Here is a 21,575-nt window from a genome sequence, read left to right on the forward strand (position 1 = left end):
GGCTTTGCCCATTCAACCGGGAAGCACTGTGCCACACTCTCTCTGTGCAGTTCCCTGTGGCTGTCCACACTCCCATCATGCCCATGTAATGGGGTCTCTGTGAAAACCCCAAGGACAGAGTTTGGGATGCTTCCAGAGAGCCTCACGTGGGGAGGTTCCCGCAGGGGCAAGTCAGGAGAGGACAGGAGAGCGTCCACTGTGCCCACACCAATCTCCATCTGGACTCCTTGCAGTTCCTTTACTATAAACCTGCAAACACATCTCCCTAGTTCTGTGAGTCACTGAGGAAATAACTGACCCTGAGGTGGGGGTTGCAGGAACCCCGATACGCAGCTAGTGAGCCAGAAGCAGAGGGGTCCACGCTGGTGCTTACAGCTGCCTGAAGTTGGGGGACCAAACCCTTGGCTTGTGGAATCTGGCGCTGTCTGGAGGTGGTATGGGTAAAAGCTGCCAGAAAGCACACGCACCTGCTTGACCACAGGCTGACTAAAACCTCAGAGACCATGGAGAGCTTGGAACGTGACTGGTCGGGAACCTAATTACAAACTACCTCTGTTCCTTCAGAGCCATCTACCACCCGGCTCTGCCTGTGACCTTACGTCTTTGTGGCTGTTAAGGAAATCCTTCAGAATGTACAAACAGAGCACCGATCCAAAGGCTAAGAGTGCCCTCGGCGGCGGGCACCTGAGGTCCACAGCAGGGCTCGCCTTCTCTTTCTGTAATGGCGTTTCCACTCTTCAAAGTATTTGAAGAGTGTCTTGATTTTATGACTGTTCGGTTATAACAAATCTTTGTGGCCACGCTACCACGGGACACAGGATTTGGGGGTAACCTCAACCTGTGTTCCCAGGCCACGGTCACTCATATTTAGTTCCAGAATAAATGTCTCCTATCCCCACCGAGGTGAGTGAGGGCTGTGTCTGTGTGACAGTGGACGACGGTGTACTGAGGAACCCAGGCAACATCTGTGGTAGGGCTGCTTGCTGGCCTGAGGGGAGACGCCCCTCACCTTGTGGGTTTTCTGAGTCTCCTACGACTGTGGCGAGAACAGAGGGAAAGAGAATCTGCTTCTCCTGGCACCTCTCAGTAGATGACAACTTAAAACCACTACAGGGAGCAGCTGGTGTTACTTTGTGATTTGAGCAATTAAAAAAAAAAAAAAAAAGAAAGAAAAGAAAATATTTCTTTGTTAAGTCTGCAGATTTTCAGATATCACCAAACCACTCAGGGAGAGAGTGTCCTATTTCTTTTCTTCATTTTTTAAATCCATGCACATGTGCCTGAGTGTGTGCATGTGCACCATGTGTGTTCAGGAGCCCCTGGAGGTCAGAAGAACTGAGTCATCACTGTGGGTGCTGGGAACCAGGCCCAGGTTCTCTCCCAGGGCAGGAGATGCCCACAGAGACACTAAGTCATCTCTCCAGCCTGCTTTCCATTTCTATCCCGGGCCTGACCGTGGGGACCAACTCGACGACGTTTTTAAGACGTTCACAAATAAAGAGCTGAGTTGTGTGGCTCAGCTGGCAGGGTGTTTACCTAACACGTACGAGGCCCCCCGGTTCGAACCCCAGCAACACATAAAACCAGGTGTGGTAACACATGCCTGTAATCTCAGATGCAACAGGCTAAGGGGCGCTCTAGGAGTACTGAGCTTGGCCAGCATCAGAAAGGATCTGGGTTCCATTCCCAGCACCCCAAACCAGAAGGCTATGGAAAGCCCTGGTTCCTGCTCACTCTGCTATTGGGTCTTGGCCTAGTATTGGCTGCAGTCTTGACGTCAGAAAAGGCTCCTGGTGTTTCTGAGCTGTGTGGTGATGGGCACACATGTCCCTCTGTCAGCCCGACTCTCAGCTGCCTCCCCTGCATATGACGGTGACGGAATGACAGTACCGCTGCCCTGCATCTGTGTACGGTCCTCTCTGCACAGTGCCCAGCTGGCTTCATTAGGGGAGAACGTTAGTCGGGAGGGAGGGAGGGATGCAGAGGCGAGCACTGCCTCACTGTAAAATCCAGCACCGCCTACAGCAACGGTGGCTGCGGCAGCGGCGGCGGCACAGAGCCAGGGAGAGCCGGGCGTCCTCACAGCCTTCCGCGGGGCACACCGCACGCCTGACTGCAGACCCGGGACACACCTGCTTGGTGTCCTGACATCTCCATCCCCGGGGGCCCACGACTGCAGTGGAGCCAAGGCGGACACTCACCAAGTTCATGATGAAGTACAGCTCGATGGAGAGGTACACGATGAAGAAGATGCAGGACCAGGGGCTCCGGGAGTAGGAGGGCATCATCACATCTGGAAAGCTGCGGGGCCAGAGGGTCCCTTCAACCTCTAAGGCTGCACCTTGAGAGGGTCAGCTGCTCCCCTGTACTCCCAGCCACCACCCCCCACCCCTCCACTCAGCCCTGTGTGCACTGTGATGGGGAGAACCTTGGGAGGAAGGAGACAGGCCTGGGCTGGAGCGAGGCCAGAGGCCAGAGGCCAGAGGCCAGAGGCCAGAGGTGGGAGCGGGCCCAGGCTTACTTGGCTGTGGTCAGGAGAACGAACAGGTTGACGATGCTGTTCTCCAAGGTGTTGAAGTACTACAAGGAAAGGGGGGGGATGTGTGGGCAGGCCTGGACGGTCACTTCCCGGGCTCGCCTCTCCCGCTTCCCCCTCAGGATGCAAAGGGATCAGAGCAGAGATGCAGCACACACACACATGGAGGCCTGCGCTTCACGAGCTCTGCAGATGAGAGCAGGCTACCAACTAAGGGGGTGAGGGACCGTTTCCCCGGGGTGTCACATGTCCCTTCAGTGAGCGCTCCTCCTCCGTTCTCTACTATAATGTTCCAACATTCCAAACCCGATGCTGGAAGCTCTGCCCTTAAGAACAGCAAAAGGGTGCCCCTCGGCTCTCAGGGAAAGCAGTGGCCCAGGTCTGAGGGATGGGGACTCTTGGGAACCCAAAACCAGGCAGGGTGTCCCTCCTAACATGGCCAGGATCCTCCCAGCTCCCCTGTCTGGCAGAAAGGCCTCCCCATAAAACAAGGGAACAAGACCTATTTACTTACTGGGTCAGAAGGGTTAGTGGAGAATAAGTAGAAACCTAGAATGTGGTAGAAAAAAAAAAAGACTAAGAATGGAGTTACAGCAGAGCTCCCACGCACATGCATGGGGGGGCGTGGGAGGGGGCAATCTATAATGAATGAGGGCCAGGGGGAGGCTGGGGGAGGGCACTAGGGTGTGGGGAGGACCGTGGCACTCTGGAGAACACACGTGCTGTACGAAAGCCTGCTGATACCTGGGAATGAGTGTTGGCCCTGTCAGGTCTAGCCTTTAAAAAGGGCTAGCGCCGGGTGGTGGTGGCGCACGCCTTTAATCCCAGCACTCGGGAGGCCGAGGCAGGCGGATCTCTGTGAGTTCGAGGCCAGCCTGGTCTACAGAGTGAGATCCAGGACAGCCAGGGCTACACAGAGAAACCTTGTCTCGAAAAACCAAAAAAAAAAAAAAAAAATATTTTTTTTAAGATGCAAAATTTTCAAACTAATTACATCTGTGGGCTGGATCGTAGATGCAGGCTGCTGATAGGCCATCTCTGTGCTCTGAGGACATGACAGCCAAGTCATGCAACAGGTAGGGAGGGATGTTATTCCTTCCTTCCTCAGGAGCCTTAGAATTATGATCCAGGGGGGCTGGAGAGATGGCTCAGTGGTTAAGGGCACTGACTGCTCTTCAGTTCCCAGCACCCACATGGCAGCTCACAACTGTCTGTAACTCCAGGATCCACCACCCTCACACATACATATACACAGGCAAAAACACCAAAAAAAAAAAAAAAAAAAAAATAATAATAATAATAATAATAATAAAAAAGATCCAGGGAAAACACCCCGCCCCCACACAGATGACCAGCACAGGTGGGATCCCAACACTCAGGAGACGGAGGCAGGAGGACACTGAGAGTAGTGAGACCCAGCTGCCCCAGCCCTCCCACTACGTGAGGATGGAGAGGTTTGTAGCCTCCAGGGCTGCAAGCAACTGAGGCCCCTGCTGCTGAGCCGCTCGGCGTCCAGCAGCACCAAGGGATGCAGCCCTCTTGGCCTATGGGGGACGTGTGACTGGAGAGTGACCGGAGGGACACAGGGCGCTCACCCAGGATGGCAAAGATGATCATGAAGAAGAGCAGCAACAGGAGGATGTCTATGAAAGGTGGCAGTGACTGGAAGATCTGCCGCAGGTTGCTGGGGAGGAAGACAACCAGCTAAGGAGTGGCGGGGGTGGGGGGTGGGGGTGGGGTGATCTGTGCCTGCAGGTGGGGGGACATGCTGGTGGAGATGTGACCCGGGACAAATCACATCCTACTGTGCCCAGGAGGGCGCCACGCTTCGCTCAGTCCCAATGCTAAGGAGTCCTGAGGCCTCCACTGAGTGGGTGACAGGGACATCCAAGGCAGGAGCTGCCACCTCCATCCGGTGGCAGTGCCCTAAGAAGGAAGGCATGATAAAAGCCTACGTGTGGCCTGGGGGACCAAGGTCACCTTCCATAGATCGGAGGGCGCATGCACACGTATGTCCTAAGCCACCTACTCCCCGGGATAGCTGTTTCTAGCTCCAGGCACAAAGGATCAATTGCTCATTCCCTGCCATCAGCAGGTCCCTGGCCAAGGGACCAGATGGAGTCTCCGAGGATGGCTTTAATTCTGGGTTGGGTCAGCTCAGGCTCAGGGCCCTCGACTGGGTGGAAGGAGCCTGCGGGACAGGGCTGAGAAGTCAGCCTTGGGCTACTGCTGTAGGGCTGGAGAGATGATTATATACCAAGACAGGGAAGGGGCCTGGGCCAGACTGAGGACGCTGGGCTCCCCAGAAATGCCTGCCCGCTCCCCTCCCCAAATTGACACTGACACTCTCCACCCCCACCCCCACCCCCGGAAGAAGGACTGGGCTGGAACCAGTCACCTCAGCTCCTGCCCACTCTCCTCCCTTCCCTATCAGCCTGGAGGGCCAGGCAACCCCCATGGGACTATCTGGCCACTGAGCCCCGGGCCTTACCGCCGCACGCCGCCACAGTACCGACAGTCGACCAGGAAAATGCAGCGCAGCGCCCGGGTCACCCGCACATGGGACGTCTGCCGAACCAGCACCACGATAGCCTCGATGAACTGCACCATCAGGACAGATGTCTGGGGATGGGAGGGAGGGCAGAACATGGTTAACCCGCTGACCCAGCCTCCACAGGCACCGACGGACAGAGCCCAGTTTCTGTTTCTGCCGCTCTCCACAGCAGGAACTGTAGTGAGTCCTTCTGCAGCCAGGACAGACGTGTGTCCTGAGATAAAGCTGGCAGGCGGGTCCTCTCTACACTGACACACCACCTGCCTCGGTGTGCCCGCCGGTACCCTCCTAACAACCTCATGGCACCAGGGAGCCCTCGAGGGCTCAGTTCAACCCAGCTCGGCTCATTTGGGGATGTTTTCCTAGACAAACCGCATGGTCCTTGGCATGGTCCTACTGAGGTCACAGAGCTGGGTCCGAACCCGGCTCTCTGGGCCTGAGACAATACTCTCTCTCTGGCTAGATGTGAAATGAGAAGACCAGCACACTTCCCCGACAGGGGACCATGTAAGTTCCTAGCATATTCAAATCAGCTCACTGGGCTACACTCTTAAGCACAGCCAGGTCCAGGGGGATTTTCAATGGAGCCCTAGACACACACAGGTGTGACAGGGACCTAGGGGAACACGCTGCAATGGGATGGACAGGTATATTACCTTGACCATGGTGCGTTTGTGCCGGACGAACGTGTGGAAGCCCAGCCACCGCAATTTCATGCAGAGTTCAAACACCACTACCATGAGGGCAAACAGCTCCAGGGTGGCGTGGACCTGCAGCCAGAGAGGTGAAGGTCATCTTCGGGGAGCCCATCCACGGCACCTTTGCCTAACGTGTGCACACATATGCATACACACACACACACACACACACACACACACACACACACACACACACACACACACACACACCCTCAAGATGCCAGACTAGGCCTTGGAGACAGAGCTTTTCCCGGACAGCTAAGAATAAACTTGACATTCAACAGACAGAAACGCAGACCCACATGGTGTAGTCAGAAGGGAGTCCGAGCTTCTAGCTGTTCTGGGGAGAGCGGCACAGGAGTTACGAAAAACCCACAAAAGGCATTTGGGAAGGAAGACCAGGATTCAAAACAACAAGGCGAAAGATACCCAATTTAACAGCCATCTACATCTAAGTGGGCGGCTAGGGCCGGGGAGACGGCTCAGTGGGTAAAGGCACTAGTGACCTGAGTTCTAATCCCTGGGTCCCACATACAGATCCACTCCACAAGCTGTCCCCTAACACCACACATGTGCTATGGCATGAGTGCGCGTGCGCACACACGTGCACTCACATATACACACACACACACACACACACACACACACACACACACACACACACACACACGCTAATCATAAGTGATTCTTTTAAAAAGAGGGGTATGGGAACAGCAAACTCTATGCTTCCCCGTGGGATGGGAGGAGAAGGACCCAGGGGAGACCCTCAGTGGGGCCTCACCCGTGTGAGCTGTGGCTCTCCCAGGCCTAACCACAGGGTGACCAGGTGAGGCGGGTCTGAGTGGGCTCTCCAGGCCCCAGTCTGTCTGTCTATGGAGTCACTGGAAACAGAAGGGACGCCTCCTCCAGCTGGGATCAGGGAGCGGGCTGAGTCCTTCTAGGATGCTCCCCGCGGCATGGCGAGGTCCCCCGGCAGCCGGGGCAGGGCTTCTCCCAGACAGAGAGAGCACTCACGTAAATGCCGAGCCGGAGTGCGGGGACAGCGGGTGACTCGCACAGCGACAGCAGCAGCAGCAGCAGGGCGGTGAGCAGCTCCATCAGGTAGAAGAGGTGGTTGTGTGCGAAGAGGTAGGCCGCCAGCGCCCTGGCATCCTTGGGGTGCGTGAAGAACTTGTCGTTGTTCTGGCCTTCCTACGGAGACAGGAGAGGAGAGCGTGAGCACATGAGCGCGGGCGGAGGTGTCATGCTGGAGAGGTGGGGGGGGGGGCAGGAAGTGGGGGAGAGTCCGGCTGGAGACAGGTGAGTCTCACTGTCTGATGATGGCTCAAGATCTGCCCCTTAAATCAGCCGAACTAGAATGTCTCCGAGGGCACGGAGAAGTACCATCCCTACAGGGGATGACTTCTTAGGCCTGAAGTCAAGGGCTTGCTCACGCACAGGCCACACTAGCAGGCTGGCCCGGCTTCCCAGCCTTCGCTGTGGCCACTGACTATAAAGTTCCCTTGCTTAGGGCTTTCCAATGCGGAAGGATGCAGCACCCCAATCTCACTCAACCTTGGACATACTCCAGGACACCGCTCAATCAATGTCCCATGACATACAGGACGGCCCCACACGATGGATGACGTACCGCAGATGCCACGACAGGCTGGGACCTCACTCCTTCACACCTCCCCTGGCCCCAGTGGCTCAATGTCCCAGGGAAAAGGGCAGGTGAGATTTCTATATCCAGGAGGGCAGTGGGTGGGCAGCAATCACACTGGGGACCCCCCACCCCCGGGGGTGGCCCTCTTCCCCTTCTAAGGAGGCCTTGGCTGTAGCTGACGGGGTACTCAGTCACTTCCCTGAAGCCGGATGCTGCTATCCTCATCAGTAATAGAACACAAACCGCCGGCCGGACAGAGGAAGCAGTGGCAGGGTTGTGCCCAGGCGAGGCCGAAAGGCCCTGTGGTCTGTGCAGGGTAGCATCTCCCACCATCTCACCGTGGCCTCCAGGGGCACAGAAGGTCCAGGAGCCTCTGCTCTACGTGACTAAAATACACCATTCTTGTGCAATGTTTTTCTTTTTTTTTTTGGTTTTTCAAGACAGGGTTTCTCTGCGTAGCTTTGCGCCTTTCCTGGCACTCACTTGGTAGCCCAGGCTGGCCTCGAACTCACAGAGATCCACCTGGCTCTGCCTCCCGAGTGCTGGGATTAAAGGTGGCAATGTTTCTCTAACCAACTGCCAGGGGTGGGTGGGGGGGGAAGGTGTATCTGGAGAGAGCCTGAGAGGAGGGCTCGGCTCTGAACCCCAGGACTCATAACCACCCAGGGGACAGGGGTGCTGTCTCCACTGGCAAAGATGGACTGAGAAGCCACATCACATGCTCTAACGCAGCTCCCAAAGAGGGCTCTGGGCTTGTGTACAGACTGTCCACCCCAGGCCTCTGTTCCCTGGGGTTCACGTCTCCAGGACGCCAGAGCCTTGGAGCTCACAGCACCCAAGGGTGAGTGAGAAAGTTAACAGGCAAATGTGAGAAGGGGAAGCCATCAGGAGCGGACACCCTCGATGCAGCCGGGGCCAACAACCCCTCACACGGCAGTGACTGGACTGGGCCTTGTCCAGCATGGCTGCAGGAGGAGGGAGGAGCTAGCCCCGACCTCAGCGGGACAGTCCTCCAGCACAGAACAGAACCCACTAGGATCTGAGCTCTGCTGTACGTTTTATTGTTAAAAAAGCTGAGGCTGGGTCAGGCCAGATGGCTTGGAGGGTAAAGACGCTTCTGCCGAGCCTGGTGAATCGAGTTCAGGCCACAGAACCAATATGGTAGAAGGGGATCCAATGCCTTGCAAGTTGGCCGCCGATCACCGCACATGCGCCCGTCACACATGCTACCCCCAACACAGCGAATCAACATGGAAAAATAAAAATCACTAAAATGATGCCTTAGCCAGGTGTAGATGCACACACTCTGAATTCTAGTTCTTGGGAGGCAGAGGCGGGTGGATCTCTGAGTTCTAGGCCAGCCTGGTCTACAGAGGGAGTTCTGGGAAAGCCAGGGTTACATAGACAGACCCTGTCTCAAAACAACAGGAATAACAGCGAGACTTTTTTTTTTTCCTTTTTAAAAAATGTTCTCTATATGCAGAATCTAGATTTAACCACATACACTCACTATGAAGACCAGGCAGGCCTCAAACTTGTACTTGTCCTCCTGTCTCAGTCTCAGCCACCACATCTGGCTTGAAACCCACTATTCGATTTGTCTTAGGGTTTCTATTGCTGTGAAGAGACACCATGACCATGGCTTACAGTTCAGAGGTTCAGTCCATTATCATCATGGTGGGACATGGCTGTGTGCAGGCAGACACGGTGCCAGAGAAGGAGCTGAGAGTCCTACCTCTTGACTCATAGGCAACAGGAAGTGGTCTGTACCACTGGGTGCAGCTTGAGCATATATGAGACCTCAAATCCCGCCCCCGCTGTAACACACTTCCTCCAACAAGGCCACACCACCTAATAGTGCCACTCCTTTGGGGGACCATTTTCTTTCAAACCCCCACAAGGTTTGAGCCTAGGACTTCATGCTGGCTAGTCAACTGCTTCCCCCGGGTCTACATCCCCCAGCATTCCAGGGATGGAAACCAGGTCGCCAGGCTTGAGTAACAAGCTCCTTTACCTCTTGAGCCATCTTGTTGGCCCTTAATTTTCAAAAAGAGGCCTTGCTCTTGTAAAATAGTTCAGATAATATAGAACTTGAAGTCAGGATGTCATGAGTAAGCTATCAACCTCTAATCTGTGCGTGTGCTCCGTGAGCACACATGCATGTGGAGGACAGAGGTCAAAGGTCAAGGTACCCATCCTGGATTTTTTTTTTTTTCCCCAGAGCTGAAGACCCAACCTAGGGCCTTGCGCCCTAGCAAGCGCTCTACCACTGAGCTAAATCCCCAACACCCCCCCCCCCATCCTGGATTTTTGTTTTCGTTTTTTGGAGTCTTTCAGAGTCTGTCGCTGACCCGGAGCCCATGAGTAGGCTAGGCTGGCCAGCAGCCTAGGACCCACTTGTCTCTGCCTCCCCGGGGCTGGAATCACAATCAAGCCCTTGGGATCTGAATTTGGGTCCTCACTTGTGCGGTGAGCATTTGACTGACCGACCTCTCTCCTCAAGTCTATGTTTACTCTTTACATAAACAAACTTTCAGATAGGTGTGTGGCTCTATGTGCTATGTATGTACATATGCACGCACACATACATATAAACACACACACATATACATGTGTCATGCAGACATAGGCACACATACACACATGTGCAGTACACATATGCACGCGCACACACACGCACACACATACGTGTGCGCTCGCTATTATATGCAGGTAAGTTGGAGTTTTTGGCAACTTTAGCTGTGCGGGCAACTTTGGGAACGTCTCCCAGTTGACTGTGCTGAATTGACACTGTACAGAAATCAACAGCCATGTTAAACGGAATTCTTCTCCATTTGCACAAGGGAATTCTACTAGTAAGGTCTCATTTATGGTAAGAATCTCACCCAGCAGGAGTCTCTGCATACATCAGAGCCGAGTGTGGTGTGCACACTTGAAACCCAGCCCTCCTGGGGCAAAGGCAGGCAGGGCTCGATGAATTTGAGGCTAGCCAGGTTTACCTAAGAAGTTGCAGGGCAGCTAGGGCTACACAGTGAGATCCAGTTTCTTAAAACAAAAGAGTAGAGGGGCTGGAGAGATGGCTCAGCGGTTAAGAGCACCGACTGCTCTTCCAGAGGTCCTGAGTTCAATTCCCAGCAACCACATGGTAGCTCACAACCATCTGTAATGAGATCTGGCGCCCTCTTCTGGCCTGCAAGCAAACATGCTGTATACATAATAAATAAATAAATCTTAAAAAAAAAAAAAAAAAAAAAAAAGTAGAAATTATGTTGTCTGAGACTATCTGAATTTATGTTAACAAACATGTAACCGCTTTATAGAAAAGTACTGCTTTTTTAAAAAAAATCCCCAAACACTGCCAGGTGAGGTGGCGCGTGCCTTTGACCCCAGCACTCGGGAAGCAGAGGCAGGAGGATGTGTGGCAGGAGGATGTGTGAGTTACAGGACTACATAACGTGACCCCTTCTCAGGCCTGACAGGGGCAGGAAGGTACATGAGGAGAATAGACTGAGGAGTCGCCCCGCTGGCTGTGTGAACAACCCCGTTACAGTACAGGGTAGATAAAATGCTCCCTGAGAGCTCGCTCTGTGGACGTGGTCCTGGGAAGACAGAGGGGTCAGACTGGAGACCGGGGGCAGGCATACCCACAAAGGAGGCTCAGAGGAAGAGGGGCCGGCACATGCACACTCCTATGGTACAACCAGGTGAGCTCTCCCGGTCTTCTGGTCGGAGCAGGGACAGGCAAGAAGACCACAGCTGCCTTCCGAGCATCTTTTGGAGTCCTGGCTGCATGCCTCAGCCCCCCCCCCCCAGCCCCCGCCCCACCCCTGCCCCCAGGCGCCGACCCAGATGCACTCACCTGGAGGTAGATTGCCGCCTCTTGATAATTCATCTCCCAGTTGTGTCCGGGGGGACTGGAGGGGGGACTGGAGGGGGAACTGTCGGTCCTGGAGACCAGACTGGGAACCTGGGAGTCCTGGATGCTGTGGCTGCCCCCATCTGCATTGGGAGAGGGGAGAGATTGGCTGAGAACCGGGGCTTAAGATCACACAGAACTGCTCAGCACAAGGTCACTCAGTCATCGCGCTAACCTGTACCGCTAGCAACAAGCATCAGGGTGCCTGATCAAAACTGCTTTCCTCCTCTTAAATGAGAAAAAAAAAAGTGTCAGCAGGATGACTCAGCAGATAAAGGTGCATGCCACCAAGCCCGATGACCTGGGTTCGACCCCCTGGGCGTACAGAAGCCTTTAAGCTGTCCTCTGACCTCCATATGTGCGCAGTGGGCAATGCGGGCACGCCAACCCTCTCCTATAAATAAATAAATGTATTTCTTTTTAAAAAAGCACAAAAGAACAGAGGGAGTGGAGGAGGGAACCGCTGAACCTACACATGCCTACGTAGCTCTGGAAAAAGAAACGCAGGGAAGAAAAACAAGAAAGAAACCGGCTGTGCGCGGTCAGGGCGGCAGGAGGGAGGGCTCGCTGCGCTGACTTTTGACTTTTGGAAGCATGCGGAGCTCTTGCTCGGTCAAACATTTAACCAAAGTGGATGCCGCCCCCGCCCCGCCGGGGAGCAGGGGCATCTGTTGCTTTCCCGAGCTCCCGCCCATGCCCGTCTCTTCCAGAACCTTGCTTGCCCTGCTTTGCCTCGGCAGAGTGCCCTCTCCCAGCCTCAGCCACGCTGTTTGGCTTGGACCGGGCCGGCCCTGGCTCAAAGGCAGCTGACCGGAGCCCGCCAGCAGAGCCAGGGATCATGGTGGGCGAGCCCTGGAGCCAGTCAACAGGAGCCGCATCTGGCACTTGTCCTGGGTCAGCTGGGAAAGAGGGGCTCTTTCTGTCCTCTGGCTGCATGAGAAGGAAGTCGGCAGGACCCCTGACTTCCAAAGTCTGAGCATGTGCACATGGCCTGTCAGGCATGTCCGCAATCTCTCCTGATACACATGCTGAGTTTGAGCACTGGGCGATGAGTCCACTTGGTTGATCTACCGAGAAGTGACTCTATGACAGTTTGGTTCCCACAACCCACACTGTACACGAGATTTCCACAGGAGGAGCCCAATGTTTAGACACTGTCATTTGCAATGGCGGATGGAAAGAAAGCAGATGTGTGGTGCACACTGCCACACAAGCTAGGACAGAAGGGGTCAGGTCTGCAGGGCAACTGGGTTCTGAGATCTCTCTGACCTGGAAATGCATGCAGACCAGGGTCATTGGGTAACGGCCATTCACAAGGCTCTCTCCACAAAACTTATACAAAGCACAGAGAGGGGACCATTGACACTCACTAAAATGTACATATTTTAAAGTGTACGGCTTGGCGATTGTGTTTTTTGGTGTTGTCGGGGATGGAACCCAGGGCCCTATGGGCGCCCTACCGCTGAGCTACACCCTCAGCCCCACCAGGTATGATGATGATGTCTGTGCACACCTGTGAAAGCAGATGCTAAACCCACAAGTTAAACCAGCGGGGGCTGGGCAGCACAGGCCTGGAGGCCCAGCTACCTGAGAGGCCCAGGCAGGAAGATTGCAAGGTGAAAGCCTGCCTGGGTTATAGAGTGAGTTCAAGTCTACCACCTAGACTCGAAAACTGCCTCAGAATAAAATGTAGGGCTGGTGGGATGGCTCAGAGGGTTAAGGTTCTTGCTGCCAAGCCTGATGACCTGAGTTCCACCCCCAGCATCCACACGGACGAAGTAGAGAACTGATTCCCACGGCTGTCCGCCGACTTCCAACACGTGCACAAATAAACACAGTAAATAATTAAATACTAAAAATAAGCCAAGTATGATGACGGCACATGCCTTTAATCACAGTACTGCTGGGGTGGACGCAGGTGGATCTCTTTAAGGTCAAGGCTGGCCTGGTCTATATAGCAAGTTCCAGGTCAGCCAGCATTACATGGCAAGACCCTGTCTCCCCCGCAAACAAACAAACAAACAAACCCAACACATCAATTAGTTAAATGAATGAATGAATCAAAAGTAACAGTTGTCCAGAGGCACAACACACCAGGAAAGTACTAGCTTGTTCAACCCCTGGCACTGAAAAAATAAACTAAAAAGATAAATAAATAAAGCCCGGTGTGGTGGCCTCGCCTTTAATCCCAGCACTCGGGAGGCAGAGGCAGGCAGATCTATGAGTTCAAGACCATCCTGGTCTACAGAGTGAGTTCCAGGACAGCCAGGGCAACACAGAGAAACCCCGTCTCAAAAAAACCAAAAATCCACCAATAAGAAGTCTAAGTAAGGGGATGACAGAGCCATCACTTGCTCTGCCCCTGTCCTACCCCAGAGGACCACTCAGCTGCTACCCTGCCTGATGATGACTCTGCATGGCTGAGAATATTGTTTAAGACATTGCCCAGTCTGCTCATGCGCCTGCCACCTCTCACCATGACCATGCTGAAGTGCAGCTGAGTTGAGTCGTGTCTCAGCTCTGCACTACTGAGCACACTCCCTTTTGTAACTCACGGTGTTCCCCCCCACCTCCCGACACCCACAGACACTGATTCAGGTGCAGCTGCTGAGGCACCAGGCTTGCTGTGGGGCCTGCGCTCTCCTTCCTTTGGTAAATAAATACCTAGGGGTCAGATGACGGGTCACGAGCTTTAACTTCTCAGAAGTACACACTAGACCAGGCACGGCCGCCCGATGCAATCCCAGCACTCTGGGGACTGGGGCAGGCAGGATCATGACAGGATTGGGCTACAGTGAAACCCTGCCTCGAAAAGAAGAACCCACCCAACAAATTCCCCTAATAATAATAATACCTTTCTCCATTCCCACGAGCTGTTTGAGCCTTCCATTTTTTTTGTTTTACGAGAGAGGGTTTCTCTGTGTAGCTTTGCGCCTTTCCTGGGACTCACTTGGTAGCCCAGGTTGGCCTCGAACTCACAGAGATCCGCCTAGCCATGCCTCTCAAGTGCTGGGATTAAAGGCGTGCGCCACCACCACCTAGCCGAGCCTTCCATTTCTGTGGACCCTCACCCACCAGTGTGCTGTCTTCAAGCTCTCCAGAAGGTGTGTTTCCCGGAGCTGCACCTTAGGCTCGCAGCTTCAAACCTGCAGATCCCCAACGCTGAGCTCCATCGCTTATGTCTAGTACCCCCAACATCCTACCACACCACCCCCCGGTCCCGTGGTGGGGATGGAACTCAGGGACCCGTGCACACCAGACAAGAGCTCCGTGTGGGAGCCACATCCTCAGCGCCCCCCACAGCAGCTTCCCTATTCAGGGGGTCGTGCTACTGGGAAACACAGGTCACTTCCCAAATGCCGTGCAAATGACAGTGTCTCAACCCTGGGCTCCTCCTAGGGATACCTCGTAAGGTGTGGTCGTGGAGAACCAGACTGCTCGATTCATTTCTCCCTGTCTGACCCAGACGCCTTGTTCCTCTGCTGGTCACAGCTCTGGAGCAAGTCTCACGCGCACAAGTGTGTGCGTGCACGTGCTGGTGAGCACAGAGTGCAGGTAGGAAGCTCCGGACAGAAGGGACAGCGCCAATGGGACAGGGACGAAAGCACGCAGCGTCCCTTCCAGCTCTAGTGTGAGGTGTGGCGGAGCTCCACTTCCACTGGGCACACGCGTTTTATTTTATCCCAGATACGCACCGTGACTTGGAACCAACAGTTTGCCTTGCTCAAGGGCATCTGAGGACAGACCCCCCCTGGAGGCTCCTGGACAGCCCACGACCCACCCTCTGCAGGAACACCTGCAGAGGCGGCCAGTACCCCGACACAGGGCCTCTGGAGGAGGCTCTGAAGCCACTGCCCACCGATGCTGGAGCAGGGAGGAGACTCAGCGCCACTTGGGAAAAGACGCTGGCCCTTCTGAGCTTGCAACCGGGAGCGTCAATGTGTTTACAGGTGGGCAGCAATGACCACAAGAAAACAGGAAGGGCTGAGGATGCGGCTCAGTGGAGAGAGGGTTTGCCTAGCCTGTTCAGAGGCCCAGGTTCAACCCCCAGCACCACATATCTACAAGTTGAAACTGGGCTTGGTAGCACATATGTGTAGTTCCAGTACTGAGGCTGAGACAGGAGGATCAGAGTTCAAGGTCATCCTCTGCTACAGTGTGCAACCGGCCTGACCTTCCTAAGACTGCCAAACAAACAAAAACCACCAGCCGACTAACGAATCAACAAAAGCAGACAGGCAGATGCAGGTGGTCTGAGAAACAACCCCAAACTCGGGCGCTGCCCTGAGGGGTCAGCCGCTCCTGGGCTGTGTGCCGGGGACCCCCGAGGGCTCCCACCAACGCTGCCTAGCTGAGCTGCTCTGCTCCAAGACGGACGACCAGAACACTGTCAGCACACAGGAGCCTCTCCCTTTGCCCACCAACCTATCTCGAAGGCACTCGGCTCTGTTCTGGAATGACACACAGGCACATCACCAAGACAGAATGGCTTCTCCCTCACTAGGGAGGACACCTTTTGCATTCTGCGGCTGACACCACGTCATTTATGTGAATAAATGTGTCTAAAATTGGAGGATCTGCCACAGAGGACCACTGGCTGGTTGTGAAGAGGCAGGATAGGGGTGCTGAGATTGCACTGTCCCGGGTGGTTGTGAAGAGGCAGGATGGGGGGCTGAGAGTGCGCTGTCCTTGGCCTCTAACTGCAGAGGGGACAGCTGAGTCAACACAGGCGGGCGGGGCCTCAGGAAGTGGACAGGCCCCGCCCCTAGGATCAAAATGATTCCCCACGGATTCCTGCCTCGAGCTCTCCCTTCGCCGGCCACTGCCATGTCGCCAACGAGCACCAGGTAAGAGGTGAGAAGGTAATCTCACTTCTTAAAACGGCTCTTCGGCTTCGCCACAGCTGGAACCATCTCTCCTGGACCAGCCTGTGTGTGTGTGTGTGTGTGTGTGTGTGTGTGTGTGTGTGTGTGTATCTATGTGTATCTGTGTCTGTGTGTCTGTGTACGTTACGTGTCTATGTGTGCCTGAGTGTCTGTGTATGTCTGTTATGTGTGTGTCTGTGTGTGTGTATGTCTCTGTGTGTCTGTGTGTCTCTGTGTATCTGTCTGTGTATGTCTCTCTGTGTGTCTCTATGTGTATCTGTGTATCCGTCTGTGTATGTCTCTCTGTGTGTCTCTGTGTATGTCTGTGTGTGTGTGTGTGTGTGTGTGTACCTCCCAGTTCAGCCTAAGAAAACTAAGGCAGGGCTGGGGAGGCGGCTCGGCGGGTACAGTGCTGGTGGATAAGCACGAGGACCCTCTCTCAGATTCCCAGCTGCATGTGGGGGGCTACACCCCCCAGCACTACTGAGATGGGGTACAGGTAGGTCCTGAGGGCCCTGGCCAACCAGTCTAAACCAAACCCGTGAGCTTCAGGCTCAGCACAGACCCTGTCTCAAACAAGACACTGGAATACAACCTCTGGCCTCCACACATGTGTGTATGGGCATGTGTGTACACACACACACACACACACACACACACACACACACACACACACACACAGTCAGTTGGTACTGATCTTCTGCCTCCCTGGGAAACCCTGAGCCTTTACCCCTCAGCACACACTCCAATTAAAATGGCCCCTCTCATGTCATCTACCCATTCACCACTCTGGCTCCTCGGTCACTCTGGAACTCTTGGCCTAAGGGACCTTTAAGCAGCCAGCTCTCTCGGGGCCTTTCAGCTTCCCATCCTCACGCTGTCTCAGGACCGACTGCCCTTGGCTCCTCTGCGGAGTCCCACAGCCATTTGTCTCCGACCTCTGACCCCACACGGCCCAGTGAATGCTCAGAACCCGGCATGTTTGCCTGCTCCCCTGGCTAAATGTCAGCTCTCCGGGGACACGGGCCTTTGTCCCGGTCACTGACTACGGTGTCCCCAGAGCCCAGAACAGTGTCAGGCCGGTGTATACAGGATGAGCCAATCTGTCAGCACCGATGTGACATAGAGGACCTCTCCCTGAAGACCACAGGCTCCCACGGAGTACTGAACAACAGGTGGCCAGGGGCCGGGGGCACAGAGCCGGGCGCAGGACCTGGCAGCGTTTACCCACAGTGCACTAGGCGGCGCCCAGGGGTGTCAAGGGGCTCGACACGGTCCCTCTGTATTCTGAGATGTTCTTTTAAAGATTGGCTGCAGAGGGACGGCTGTATACTGGGGATCAGGACGGACCTTTCTAAAAGCACAGGAAGGAGCCATGCTTTGCTCCCGTGTCCGGGCGGGCGGGCAGCCGAGCGCCGCCCCCCACTGTTCCCATCATTCGGCCCTTCACCGTGAAGAACACAACGCAGAACTTGGCAAGGCCTGGGACCTGTTAGCGGCTCTCCCGCGGCCCCGAAGGGCTTTTCAGGGAAGCCACAGGTGATTCCATAAAGCCTCCTCCAGTCCCTGCAGGTGGCTGGGCGGGCAGGGCATTTAGGGATTACGGAAAGGTCGTAAGTGGCGGGCAGAGGGCCACTTGCCCTCCCAGACCTTTCACGCGGAGGCTTTGGTGGCTTCGGGTCCAAAAGCTCTCTCGCAGTCTGAGCTGCAACTCCCTGCCTGGGCCCTGCTTGGCTGCGGGACTCCGAGGCTGGAGTCGCTCCAGCTCCTGAGGGCCCATTGTGCCTTGTGTGAGCTGTGCTCCGGGGCTCGGCAGCCTTCCAGAGGGAAGGGTCAATCAAGGGCCCCACGGCAGGGCAGAAGGGATGTGTCAAGGCTGAGAGGGTGGAACGAGTGGCCTGCAAGTTCAGATGGGGAACTGATCTCGGGAAGGAAGCAGAGAACGCCCCGTGGCTTCTCTCATGGTGTCGCCACCGGGCAGGGTCTTAGCCCCCGACCCCACTGAGACCTTACTTCCTGGATCTGCTCCAGAATCCCAGGCTATACAGCCCCAGCCCCAGTGACCACTGACATCCACCTACCCCGGTGACAAGACCTGTTCAGCCTCCTCCCACGGGGCTTCCCATGAGAACTGGGCAGCACATCTCCAGGTAAAAGAGCTAACATCACAATTACAGATTGCTGCGGAAGACCCTCTCCAACCCGGACTATTAAAGACACCCCCCCCCCCAGCGTTCTCCCCTGGGACTTGACTACATCCCTGCCTGGAGCACAGAGATACCTTCCCGACCTGCATGGCCAGGAGCAAGGCATACCACGAGGATCACGATGGAGGGACCAGGATGACATCAGCAGGGGATGGTCACGGGGCTGGCCTTCCGCAGTTTCCTCCAAGGACAACAGCTGGCCTCTGCGTTTCCACTCGTCTGGGAGGCAGCTGGAAACTCGAAGAGACGTAGGGACAGGGTCCGAGGGGACAGCAGAAATGCGGTCTCCCTGGCTCTTACACCCACAGCTTGGAACAAGACAGAGGAGGCGAGGCTCGGGGACACACAGCCACTGGGAAGTTGGCATTGTAAGCCTGGGGGAAAAGTTCCCTAGCAGTAAACAGTGTGTTCTCCACTGCCAGGGCCCTGGGCAGAGCTCCCCTTTCCAAACCGGGCCGAGCAGACAGACATAAAGACCTTGACCACTAAAGATCTGTGTGGTCCCCTCCCCGGAAGTCCTCCCTTAGCCCTGGCCAAGGGCCCAGAACCGTGACCATAGAGTTATCGGGAGACCGGAGAGAAGGAATGAAAAGCACCAGGACGCCAAAACAACCACCCAGACTGACAGACAGGACACGGACCGCCTCCATCCCTGAGACGCAGACAGCCCAGGATGACCCAAGTGCACAGATGGCCACGCCGCCGCTGCACTGATGTAAACGGGCCCAGCCGCTCCCTGCAAACAGCTGGCTGCTTCGCATGCAGCCTTCCGAAATGGCCCTGCAGGGACTCTGAGGATTCCGCTCGCTGGAGCACAGCACGATGCTGCAGTGGATAAATAGAAAGGGCCTCCATATGCCAGCCATAAAGCTGGGGAAAGAGAGGCGAGGGAGGGGGAGGGGATGAGAGGGGGCGGAGAAGGTGGGCAGGGGAAGGGGTCGCACGGCCCCGCACACACCCAGCAGGCAAGGCAGCCACTGTTGGCCTTGAGGCCTGGAGAGGTAGCTTTGGGTAAAAAGCCTGGGAGCTGCCTGGGCCCGAGGCAAGAGTTCAGACCTGACTGGGGCTGGGAAGTCCACCACGCTCTGCCTTCCCAACTGCCCTCCGCTCACACGCTCTTAAACACACACCCAGCACACATGTCCTCTGTGGTCCCAGAAAACCCCTGCCGTGTGCTACCATCGGTGGTGGTCCTCCTCCGTGGGGGCCTCAGTTTCCCCCCCCCCACGCACTGGGACCCACGCCAGCTGTGCTCTGGGCACAGCAGAAACAAATGCAAATACCCAGAAAGCACCCGGAGCCCTCTGGAAACTGGAGCCCACCAGAATGACAATGAGCAGCCACGGAACTGCCTGCCAGTTGTCGCTGAGAGTCCCACTCCATGGGCAAAACCTGAGGAGGGAGAATAAAGCAGAGGGCTGCTGGGGGGTGTTTGCAGGGGCTGTGGCGCCATGCCGCTCCTGTGCACTGTGCGGGTGGCGCTTCAAGGACCCCCCGGGCGGAAACCGAGCAGGAAAAGGGGCAAAAGGCGGAGGAGCAGGCAGGAAGCACGCTGCCCTCCTCCGAGCTGCTGTTTTCTGGTAACTGGCTGTGAGATGGGGTGGGGAGCAGACCCCGGTATCAGCTCCTGTAGTGAAGGCACAGCTAGGCACACACGCTGGGCCTCTAGGAAGGTCAAGCTGGTCCAGGGCCCTCCTGGGTCCAATGGCTGGCACCAACTCGACGCCTGTCCTGCCAAAGAAAGGCTCACTCGGGCCCAAGGAGAGACAGAAGGCTCCGGGGGATGGCTCACCAGTCAGGCGCTGTTTTAGAAGAAATTCTGGCTCAGAAGTGGTCGGGATAAAGCTGTGTGCCAACTCTGTAACTCTGTCTGCAGCCACCTGACCGGGACTTGAGTGGCAAATCCAAAGGGATTCGTCCGTGCAGCCTGTCCAGCCAGGTCTGGGGGGCGGGGGGAGGGCGGCGGGGCGGGCAAAGGGCCAGAAGGTCGAAAGCAATAAGCAGAGGAAGAGGAAGGAGGGAGCAGGGCAGAGACAGCTGGCCCTGGGGAGTCTGGACGGAGGGGGGAGGGGAAGGGGCAGGCAGGGGGAGGCTGGGAAAGGAGACCAAGGGTGTCACGGGCACGGCAGGTGGTACTGCCTACAGTGCCCACCCCCCAAAACCACAGAAGAGGAGGGACTAGCCATGTCTATAATCCCGGCACTTGGAAGACAGATAAGCAGCACATTCTAGAAAGGGGGGGGGTAGAGAGTGGGGAGCCCAGGCAGGAGTCATAAACAGGCAGCGAACAAGGTATAAAAGCCCAAGAGAATTCTGAAATCCAGAAGCTTAAAGAGTCGCAAAGAGGTAAGGCTGAGGCAGGGGACTGGCAACAGTGAAGGCATTCACTCCCACTGGAGCCCCTGGGGACCACACTTTGTTCTAAGGGCTCACTCAGCAGGTGGTAGCTACAGAACACAAATGCCCCAGGACCTGGACCCTGCAGTTATGCCGCCATCCGCCCAGTGGGGGCACTGTGGGGCAGAGAAGGGACTTCCCCAGGGTCAGAGAGGGAGCCTGAGTTCCCATTTCTCCTCCGCTGCCTCTGACAGGACAAGGTTACGGGATGGGAGGCTGGCCTGAAGGTCCCATTACAGGTGTGGACTTGGGCTGCTGGCTCCCAAGTCTCCAGTGTCTCGGGCAGTGGGCCACCCGAGGACCCACAGCCACGGGGCCCATCTTTGCTCACTCTATACCTGTATCAAACCACAAGATCCGTTTCTGCCATGGCACACTCACGCCAGAGGCCAACCACAGCCACACGGAAGGGCTTCAATGCCATTCCGGGAGCAGAGCCGTCTGGCCCCTGCCGACCCCTATGGTTTGCTAATCCATATATGACACTGCTGTGGAACAATCCTCGTCTACACTGTGAATATGTATGACTCTCGTTGTTGGTTAATACAAAGCTGACAGGCCGCTAGCTGGGCAGGCGGGAAAGCCAAACTGAGAATGATGGGAAGGAGGGTGGAGTTAGAGAGTCGGCCACCAGCCAGCCAGCTGCAGAGGAAGCAAGATGAGAACGCTGTCCTGAGAAAAGGTACCAAGCCACGTGGCTAAATATAGATAAGAATTATGGGTTAATTTAAGTGTAAGAGCTAGTCAGTAATAAGCC

At 55.6% G+C, this 21,575-nt stretch overlaps 1 protein-coding gene across 5 annotated transcripts in view; it reads right to left on the reverse strand.

Annotated features, from left to right (window-relative positions):
- Tpcn1 (two pore segment channel 1) overlaps positions 1-21,575 on the reverse strand; it is a 59,036-nt gene that overhangs the window by 16,376 nt on the left and 21,085 nt on the right. For 3 of the 5 annotated variants that reach the window (XR_013047505.1, XM_006970789.4, XM_076560080.1), the window contains exons 3-10: positions 11,293-11,432; positions 6,803-6,979; positions 5,747-5,860; positions 5,028-5,158; positions 4,132-4,220; positions 3,051-3,085; positions 2,522-2,580; positions 2,202-2,301 (exon numbers count right to left, since the gene is read on the reverse strand). Coding sequence is in view for 4 of the 5 variants with exons in the window: in XM_006970789.4 (XP_006970851.1) it covers positions 2,202-2,301; positions 2,522-2,580; positions 3,051-3,085; positions 4,132-4,220; positions 5,028-5,158; positions 5,747-5,860; positions 6,803-6,979; positions 11,293-11,432 (845 nt within the window). In the remaining variant the exon portion in view is untranslated. Of the gene's footprint in view, positions 1-2,201; positions 2,302-2,521; positions 2,581-3,050; positions 3,086-4,131; positions 4,221-5,027; positions 5,159-5,746; positions 5,861-6,802; positions 6,980-11,292; positions 11,433-11,524; positions 11,829-18,529; positions 19,247-21,575 lie in introns of those variants that run through there. The other 2 variants (XM_015997199.3, XM_015997211.3) reach the window with 2 other exon arrangements.

This window comes from Peromyscus maniculatus, chromosome 23 (assembly GCF_049852395.1).
Source record: "Peromyscus maniculatus bairdii isolate BWxNUB_F1_BW_parent chromosome 23, HU_Pman_BW_mat_3.1, whole genome shotgun sequence".
NCBI lineage: Eukaryota > Metazoa > Chordata > Mammalia > Rodentia > Cricetidae > Peromyscus > Peromyscus maniculatus.